Source organism: Drosophila serrata, unplaced genomic scaffold (assembly GCF_035046125.1).
Source record: "Drosophila serrata isolate PLE 108 unplaced genomic scaffold, ASM3504612v1 contig_98, whole genome shotgun sequence".
NCBI lineage: Eukaryota > Metazoa > Arthropoda > Insecta > Diptera > Drosophilidae > Drosophila > Drosophila serrata.
Genome location: NW_028256996.1, coordinates 129,082 through 137,978, shown reverse-complemented (window position 1 = coordinate 137,978; position 8,897 = coordinate 129,082). Strand labels below are relative to the sequence as shown.

General features: G+C 41.6%; 3 protein-coding genes across 9 annotated transcripts in view; 1 reads left to right on the top strand and 2 right to left on the bottom strand.

Moving 5' to 3' along the window:
- The window catches only part of Ptpmeg (protein tyrosine phosphatase Meg), a 70,184-nt gene that overhangs the window by 52,661 nt on the left and 8,626 nt on the right, over positions 1-8,897 (top strand). Inside the window, exons 1-2 of one of the 5 annotated variants that reach the window (XM_086840715.1) lie at positions 7,592-7,807; positions 8,001-8,040. The gene's annotated coding sequence lies outside the window, so the exon portion shown is untranslated. Of the gene's footprint in view, positions 1-7,570; positions 8,041-8,170; positions 8,532-8,897 lie in introns of those variants that run through there. The other 4 variants (XM_086840726.1, XM_020953048.2, XM_086840707.1 and 1 more) reach the window with 4 other exon arrangements.
- Positions 80-2,168, bottom strand: LOC110184501 (odorant receptor 85b-like). The gene is made up of 5 exons (XM_020953064.2): positions 1,314-2,168; positions 1,055-1,253; positions 712-1,000; positions 458-659; positions 80-402 (listed from the first exon to the last, which is right to left on the bottom strand). Exons 1-5 carry the CDS (start codon positions 1,611-1,613, stop codon positions 184-186), a joined length of 1,209 nt encoding a protein of 402 aa, XP_020808723.1. The 5' UTR covers positions 1,614-2,168; the 3' UTR covers positions 80-183.
- mth (methuselah) lies at positions 3,033-7,316 on the bottom strand. 3 transcript variants are annotated; one of them, XM_020953060.2, is made up of 9 exons: positions 6,840-7,316; positions 5,224-5,722; positions 5,014-5,167; positions 4,683-4,862; positions 4,350-4,616; positions 4,118-4,289; positions 3,873-4,067; positions 3,691-3,784; positions 3,033-3,449 (listed from the first exon to the last, which is right to left on the bottom strand). In XM_020953060.2, exons 2-8 carry the CDS (start codon positions 5,707-5,709, stop codon positions 3,694-3,696), a joined length of 1,545 nt encoding a protein of 514 aa, XP_020808719.2. In that variant the 5' UTR covers positions 5,710-5,722; positions 6,840-7,316; the 3' UTR covers positions 3,033-3,449; positions 3,691-3,693. The 3 variants fall into 3 exon arrangements, with proteins under 3 accessions (XP_020808719.2, XP_086696994.1, XP_086696995.1); XM_086840869.1 differs by lacking the exon at positions 3,691-3,784 and having other exon boundaries at positions 3,094-3,293; positions 3,353-3,449; positions 6,840-6,895; XM_086840868.1 differs by lacking the exons at positions 3,691-3,784; positions 6,840-7,316 and having other exon boundaries at positions 5,224-5,826.

Sequence of the window (8,897 nt, the reverse complement as noted above, 5' to 3'; positions counted from 1 at the left end):
GACATCCGCCCAGAATGGGAGGGACATTCACAGTTTTTTGCCTTTCCTTAAATATTTGTATCGACAGATTACGCACAGATTCGACCAGTATACTAATATTTAATAGGATTATAAAAGTCATTAGCTAAAAAAAAAAATAGCGGTTACTAGCCAGCTCCCCCTTTGATCCAAAAGAAAGCTTCGCTACTGCGTCCTGCCGTACATCTGACGCAGCACCGCTACCACCGAATATGACTTGCTCAGGATATTGGTGAAGCTCGTAAGGGTCAGACCCATAAATCCTCCCGCGGTGAACAGAAAGGGACGGTCCGCGTTGACCATGAAGGTGACCAGTCGCTTCCTGAACCGAACGTCGAACTGCAGCCAGTCGCAGCGGAAAGCGGAGGATGACAGCGTCTTGCTCTGTCGAATGGGGAGGGTACTGGAGTAGCAAAGACATTGGTCGCAACAAACCCACCTGCTCGAAGACTTCGTTGCCGAACCAGCAGTAGAGGAATATCTGACAGAGAACTCCGCTGAGCATAAAGTAGACAAGCTTCGAGCTGTTGGAGCCATCGCCGACAAGCATCTGGAACACCGTCATGGCCACCACCACCAGGGAGGACACGAACTGGAACATCATTGGTAGCCGGTACACCCGCTCCATGCGCTGTCGCAGCCTGAAGGTTGCAAGAGTTCAGGTAAGATTCCAAGGAGCACTCATAATCTCACTTAATAAGCCTGCAATGGTACTGGACGATCGACTGAAGCCAGCTGTGCGGGTCCACCTGCAGCCGCTCTCCCTGCGTATCCCTTTCCAAGGCATCAAAGGCCATGTTGAGCACCTTGAGGTGGAGGCAGATTTGATTCATCAGGAGCACGTTCATGTTGTCGATGGTGGGAATGCCGCAGGAGAGCCAGATCACACTCAGGCCCATGTATAGCTGCTGCACCAGCGGAGGCAGGTAACTGGGCATCTTAACACGGAACGGAAACCGTTGCCCGGCCATTTCATCCGGCACTGCCATCAAGAGTTTATCAGATTTAATTGTACTCACACCTATCCCAGACTCACCGGTAAGCAGCATAACCATGGCCGTTGAGGAGGAGAACACTACCAGGAAAAAATACATGAGACAGACCAGCTTGTTCTCCACCTCCACCTCATGGAAGGTCCTTCTTTGGCGGGCAGACAGCACACAGGTTCTGGTGAGGCAGCTCAACTGGCTGACAATCTCCTTGATCTCTCCGTAATGGTAGTAGGTGTTCATCACCTACGGGAGCATCGTACTCAGCAGTTTTAAAGGAGCATTTGCAAGCATCGAAACCCTCACCTTGACCCAATAGCCCACGTGGGTAAGTGTCATCAGCACGTTCTGGGTCATGACGTCCACGTCCGCCCAGTTCAAGATAAGGTCGTAGATCTCCAAGCACACGTAGCAGAAGAGACAGGGTAAAATGAAGGTGCTGCGGACCAGAATGCCCAACCTATGGATCCTTGACTCGGGCCTTAGGCCTACCAACGGTATTCCTGTCAGCTGAGCCAGCCACGCGTTCAACTCCAAGGAACCAATCCTACCCGCGTCCACATCGGAGGCCCATATTTGCTGGGTCAGCTCCTGCAGTCTGCTCATTTTGCTACTAGATGACACTGGCGGCAGGTTACCTTTTATAGAGCTTCCCAGGTAATGAAATTGCTTAGGGGGCGTGACTCGCAGACGGTAATTGTATTGGTTGGGTTACATCGTTTGAGACTCGTGTCAGCCCCTTTCAAATGTTAAAGAGTATTGGGGTAGATAAGCCTTACAAGGAAATAAGAAATGGTAATAGTAAAGGACGAATGCGAACTAAATGTTTATTATAGTCAAATCTTAAAATAGAGATAGTTTTTTGAAAGCTTACTGTTGTCAGTAAGTTTTCTTTATTATGCAACTGGGATACCTGGATTACAGTACACATTTTAAAAAATCTGAGAATTTTTAAATACAAATAAATAGCAATGAACTATTTAAAAAGGACAAATAAAACCGAAATATATACAGTTTTACAGTTTTTAGTACAGACCGTAAACGTCTAGCACCGCAATCATAGGAGTGAAACGGTGAATTTACCTATACCAAAGACCCATTGGACCGTCACAGCTTCTGGTTTTTCTCCAGTCGGCTGACACTTCTCAGGAGTCATTTCCGACCCCATAAACCATATATATTCTTGATCAGCATCAACAGGCAAATCTTTGTGGGCATAAAAGGAATAAACAAATTTTTTGTAATTTTTTCAAAAAATTTTAAGGGGTTACATCGTAAAAATTGTTAAAAATTGATCAAAATTTCACAATTTAAAAAATTTCAATTTAGGTATGCAGATTTGTGAATCTATTTAAAACTAACACAGAGCAGGCTTCCGAATCGAAATTAATGCATTTTTGGCTTAGTTATGCTATTTTTAAGCTTTGTTTTGTACCCAAAATTGTGTTATAAAATAGAGCAATATTGACATAGACAGGGGTTTATAAATTCAGTCTGAAGCTTGGCAGGCAGTGAAGGATTCATTTCCGACCCCATAAACCATATATATTCTTGATCAGCATCAACAGGCGAAACTTTCTGGGCATAAAAGGAAGAAACAAATTTTTTGTAATTTTTTCAAAAAATTTTAAGGGATTACATCGTAAAAATTGCTAAAAATTGATCAAAATTTCACAATTTAAAAAATTTCAATTTAGGTATGCAGATTTGTGAATCTATTCAAAACTAACACAGAACAGGCTTCCGAATCGAAATTAATGCATTTTTGGCTTAGTTATGATATTTTTAAGCTTTGTTTTGTACCCAAAATTGTGTTATTAAACAGAGAAATATTGACATAGATTGCGTATAAACAGGGTGTTATAATTTCAGTCTGAAGCTTGGTACGCAGTGAAGGACTCATTTCCGACCCCATAAACCATATTTATTCTTGATCAGCATCAACAGTATCTGGGCATGTGTGAAGAAAAAAAAATGTTTTACTTTTTTTTTTTAAATAAATAATAATAAATAAATCAAGAGAGGTATTTTAAATATTAATTGTATTAATTGCATTAGTAAAGGGAAATTACTTCGTCTTCTTATGTCTACAGTAAGTCTATTATAAAACTCAAGTGTACATATAAAGGCTTGTATATACCTAAGAAATACTATATCATAGTTAAGAGAGATTCGTACATAAGATTGGCTGATCCTCATGTCGTTTTCTGTGCCTCCTTACTCTCGTGGTTCCTCCGTTAAGGATTCAACTTGCATTACCGATTGTTTACTTGTTGAGTGTGCCACCTACATCAAGGTTCTTTGGTGTCGCAATAGCAGTAATTGGCAGTTGGTAGACGCTATACCTGGGATGAGTTCAGCTTATGGGTAAATCGGCCAGACGAACATCCAGCTGTGTATGATTTTGTGCTGTTAGCGCTCCATTTATGCTGTTTCATTGGTCTGTGGAGACAAAATCTATATTAATATGAAAGAAAAATTAAGGAATTCTCCAACGTGCAAGTTTGAAGGAAGGAACATAACAAGGCACAGGGCAAAAAAGGCATGGCAACATAAAGATGGTCAGAAAAACCATAAGTGCATTCAATCATAAAACCCAATATTTAGTCACAGTAGTAGGAGTAGCAGATAGTACATTTTCCATCACCAAGTTAGAAGTTAAAAGCAGTTCAGTACAGATTACCTATTACAGGAGACTTGGAGCTAATTGGGTCTCCTCGAGCGAGATCTCTTCCCCACTGACGTCGGCCTTCGCTTTCTTGCTCTTACCCCTAATGCTGCTCAGGCAAGGATTTCAATGACACAACATTACCCGAAGGTTACTGGTTACTCGAGCTTCTGACATAATCTACTCAGACTACTCACCGGTCCATACAGAGTTTCAGGGTGCTGCGCTTCAGGACGAACAGCACGAATATGATTATGCCCTGCGACCAGTTGAAGTAGTCAGCCACCTCGAAGACCTTCCTCCAGAATTCGTTGTTCTGCACCAAATATGAGATTATTTCGAGGCTCCACGACATGCCCATGATGATGAACAGACGCAGGAAGAAGCTGTAACTGTATGATGGATTAGAAAAGATCCAGAAAAGATCTTCGATCCAGCTTACGTCTGTTTTTCCGAGTTGAGCTTTTTCTTTCGCTCCTGGCGTTGTGTGAAGGTCTTCAGCTCCTTCTTCACCGCTACGATTCGAATGGCCGTTAGGATAAACATGGTCATGTTAAAGGCGATCAGCACCAGCATGGGTCCATAGAAGTAGAGCATGGCAGACCAGTCAACAGCTGAGGGTGGCGGCAAGATTGAAAGCTGAGCTCAGTCCCTAAAATCGGAACCAAACTCACTATTGATCCAGCAGCTGTAATATCCCACGCGAGGCATCCAGTCCTCGTTCTCAGGTACCCCTCGTTCTACAAACGTGTCCACCAGGTAAATGATTACGGTTAGGATCGCCGCCATGCCAAAGGCGTATGCGTTGAAGGCCAGGAATAGATAATTGGGCAGAACGTGATTGTGAGAGCTGGAGCTGCCGCGGAACCCGTTCCACAGGTGCAGGCTGATGACGGAGAGCCAAAAGAAAGCGGCCATAACGAAGAAGTGGCCCAAGAAACCTGCCAAAGATACATGACTTTGTCAGGTCTGAGTTCAGGTTCTCTCAAAGGTTCAACTCAAAGCACCTGCCGTGAGGCAGAATCCTTCCGACAGATCCCACAAGTCCAACAGAAGGATAAAGTATCCCATGAACAGGCAAACCATGTAGCAGATAAAGCTCTTTCCTTGTAGATTCCGGTGAAGCTTCTTAACGCACAGGTAGACGCCGATGGTAAGGATCATGCATACCAGAGATGTCATCATCACTGCGAAAAGAGATGGTAGAGATGGTTTTAAGCTCAGGCAGTGTAGAGGACAGGATAAGGCCAGGAGAAAGTGGCTTGTGTATGCCAACTTAACGCATCTTATTCTCTATACTGTCTTTTGTTGCTTAACTTTTAAATTCCCACGTCTTACCTACTGTTTGTCCAGTCTTTGGCTGCCGTATCAAACAGTTGTGGGGGACGATGCGTATGGGGTCTGGGTCGTTGGCATCGAGCTGATTGTGCTGGATGCAGTACCCGCGCTTGTTCATTGCTGCGTTGTCCATGTGTCGCAGGAAGGTTCCGTTCTGGTTGACAAAATATTAAGGTTAACCAACCCGGAATGGAAAAACACTAGACTCACCTCATACAGTGTGTACGTATCGCTCTCCCTCCTGTTGTCCAGTGGGTATAGGTCGGTACAGGGCATGGGCAAATCCTTCTGGAGAATCAGTTGGGTGCGGAAGTGCCTCTTCACCACCGAACCGTCGGCGCGGGTCACATTCAAGTAGGGATCGATCTGGGCCAGTTCCTGCTCCATGGCATCGTTGCATTCACCGTTCTCTAATATCTGATCGTGACGGCAGCAGAACCGAACACAAGGCTTCAACTTGCAGGCACATCCCCGCCAGTGTCTGTCCGCCGACTCCTTGGAGTCGTCCGGCATTAGCCTGTAGTCATATTCCCCCGTCAATTTGTCGGGAATAAGAAGGCCCTCGTAGATATACGAACCATTGGGGAGCCTCTGGCTGGCTGACAGATCCACAGTGTCAAAGTAGTCGCAGTCGGGAATATCGGCAAATGTCTGCTGGAGCACCAGCACCCATAGGAGCACTGTGGACAGACGCATTCTTCCCCAAGATCTACAAATTAAAAAAAATGCATTTTAATTCTGCTGAGGTTCGGTTCGCTGCAGTTAGTCTTGGAATTCATATATGTACATACGTATGTATAATATATAAACGCATACAGTGCCAATTTTTCCCCTTGTTGCATTAATTCCATTTTTCTTGGAATCGTATAAATATGTCACGCTTATTTATTATACAAGCATTCTTTTTTGAAAACAAATAACAATATATAAGTGAAAAAATTATAAAATAAAACCATTACGCCTAATGTGGGGAGCCGAAAATTGTATACCCTGCTTACATTTATATTGGTCCAATGTAAGCTAGCAAAATACATAACAAATGATCCGATAAAACGCATACATACATAGTATAGTTTATATATTATGTATTTTAAATTAACTTTAACTTAAAGGCTTCCATAGTCCTCCAGTCCAGACTTTTAAAGGGCAGAACAATACGGTTGCGACTACAAATTAGTTTAAGCACTAAGAAAACACACAATAATAATTAAATCGGGGAATCCGCAGTGTTTCTTAGGCTGTACTTTAAACGGCAAACCAACATGAAAAGCTCTGCGTTGGGTCTTCTCTTCTTATTTGTATGCATAGCTCTCTGTTCTTTCCATACAGTACTTGATGCACAGGAAAAATTTTATCGCCACCTTTTAGCAATATGAAGAGGGACTTATTCATATAAGAGCATCCGTTGACTCACAGTTTGAAATCAGGAAATCATTATAGTACGCCTTTAATTAAACTATATTCTCATATCTTGGATTCCAAGCTGTTTCATTTTATTTATTTATTGTTCAGAAAAAATTGTTATACACATTTCTCGATCTAAAGAAGTATATACTTGTATTTATATATTTAATTTAAATATTTTTTCACCAAAACAACATTATCACTGAAATTCTAAATGTGTTAAATGAGTATACTCATAAACCATATGTGCATATGTTTCCACTTGAACGATCGAATATAAAATAATGCCAAACAAGGGGGTCACTGAACCAAATTTAAATTTGCAATTTTTACGTTGGCAATTGACAAAAGGGACCTCGGTAACAAGAAACAGAAATAAAACCAAAAATGAAATGTATCTACATATATACAAAGGTACATACACACGGAGTCCAAGGATTATAATGCGCCTCCGCCGACGACTCTAAATGTACTGATCCAAGTATTAACTTGCGAATCGCTGGAGCAATGTGAACCCGACTGCCTGACTGAGAAGATAATGAAACGAGTTTGTTTGGCGATGGGGCGTTAGCCTTTTTTCTTTTTCCTTTTTATACCGTTGCAGGGTATTATAATTTTAGTCAGAAGTTTAGAACGCAGGAAGTCAAGAGTCATTTCCGACATTATAAATCATATTCATATATATAAACCGGAACATATAGCAACCATAGAAATGATCGAAAAATTTTAAGAAAAAAATTTAACTTGGCCAGTTTTGATATTCAATGGTATGTTAACTTCGGCGGGCCGAACTTTTCTGACTTTCTTGTTTGGAGATAATATCTGCCAGATATGAAGATACAATCATACAGATTGAAATCATAAGAAGATTGCAAACGGAACGGAACGGAACGTTAGATAAGTTTTTGTTTAGCAAAGTTTCCACCCTTTTTTATTGTCTAAGTTATCAACCTTTATATATTACGGGTTCTTACTTAAATATAATTTAATTTAAGATATAAAAAAATATACATAGATACATTTCGATTCGCATTAAATTTTTTCTGATCTATATTTTTTCCTTTAAGCAAATTAAAAAAAGTTGATGTCTGCAAACATCTCACGGTTTATTTACCATTCTAGAATTCACGATACATCGATACCCCCCGAAACCAAAAGAATCGATAGTATCGATGTTGAAATGTTTTTTTTTCCCATCACTATTTCATTCGTCGTTTCGGTTTATTTCGGTTTGTTTTCGTTTCATCCGTTTTTGCGCGTACCCGTGTAGTGAGACCGATTAAATTTGAAAAGATAAACTCGCCCCCGTTAAGTTCGATTCTCGACCTAATCCGTCAGTTTTGATTGCGTTTTTTCCACTTTAAGTTGACTTCCACGAAGCGGCTGCCGCGTAAGTGTTTGTGCATATGTGAGTGTCGCTTTTTGTGTGAGCGCGTTTTTGTGCCTGTGTTTGTTCTATGCTGCCCCTTCTTTCCGAGTCGAAAGAAACGTAGCAGTTTAATAAATTACAAAAAAAAATAAGATATACGAGCGAGCTATACGAAAAATATACACATATGTAATTATATTTTGTGCAAGTACAGCCGGAGACAGAGAGAGAGCGGAAGAGTGCAATAACCAGAGGTAAGTCAGTTTAATCTAAGATTAGTGATTCCTTTTTATCCTTCCTTTCCGTATCGTAATTATTGTTATTCTTCGTCTTGTTTCTTCCTTCCACTCGCTTGCACCCGCACATGCCGCCTACTCGCCTGTTAGCCTCTTCCTTATTTTGCTGCAAGCGCGAGCGAGAGGGCGACACGTTACTCGTACACACACTCATGCATGCCTTGCCTGCATCTCGTAAGCCGCACGGATAGCTGTGCAATGGAGGAAGTGGCAAAGACTGCAGATAAGTGGGAAGAGGATAGTGAAGATGCTGCCGCTGCCGCTGCTGCACTCGCTCTTGCTCCCATATTCCTGTCTTCTTCCTCTGTTGCAATTAATAGTTTATTGTGTGTTTACAAATTCGTCAATTAACTGTAACTGTCATACCCGCACCTTCCCCGGCTCAGATTCACCCATCAAGTTTACAGTCATAAAACTGTTTGCTGGGCCAAACAATCGAAAGATGAACGGTAAAAGTAAGGGGAGCATTCTGCGGTTTGGTAATGGTAGATAAGGGGGAGTCGAGGCGGTAGGGTCATAAAGAGAGGGACAGAGAACCAAATCAGCTGAGGGTCTACACTGAGAGAAGAAATGTCAAGATATTTGATTAACTCAAATTATAAATTAGTATTCCATTAATTAGTACAAGCAGACAAATAGATCAGATCCGCTTATTGGAGCCTTTTGAAATTCTTCGTTTGGAAAGGTTCAACTTGTATGGTTTTGGTGTTTGTTAATCATTCATATGTTGTACTTGTTATGGATCTGAACATAACATGAAGGCATTGCTCATTTCTATTCGAGTGAATGCGTTCTTGGTTGTGCGTGTGTGTGTA

What these genes read in the sequence shown, in the direction of transcription:
- LOC110184501 (XM_020953064.2), bottom strand. Translation starts at nt 1,613, where the DNA reads ATGAGCAGACTGCAGGAGCTGACCCAGCAAATATGGGCCTCCGATGTG. An exon ending in ACGTGGGCTATTGGGTCAAG is followed by an intron (nt 1,254 to 1,313) that starts GTGAGGGTTTCG and finishes ATGCTCCCGTAG; the next exon opens with GTGATGAACACCTACTACCA. An exon ending in GCAACGAAGTCTTCGAGCAG is followed by an intron (nt 403 to 457) that starts GTGGGTTTGTTG and finishes CCCATTCGACAG; the next exon opens with AGCAAGACGCTGTCATCCTC.
- mth (XM_086840869.1), bottom strand. Translation starts at nt 5,709, where the DNA reads ATGCGTCTGTCCACAGTGCTCCTATGGGTGCTGGTGCTCCAGCAGACA. An exon ending in CTGAAACTCTGTATGGACCG is followed by an intron (nt 3,450 to 3,872) that starts GTGAGTAGTCTG and finishes TTGTCTCCACAG; the next exon opens with ACCAATGAAACAGCATAAAT. An exon ending in ATAAGCTGAACTCATCCCAG is followed by an intron (nt 3,294 to 3,352) that starts GTATAGCGTCTA and finishes ACCTTGATGTAG; the next exon opens with GTGGCACACTCAACAAGTAA.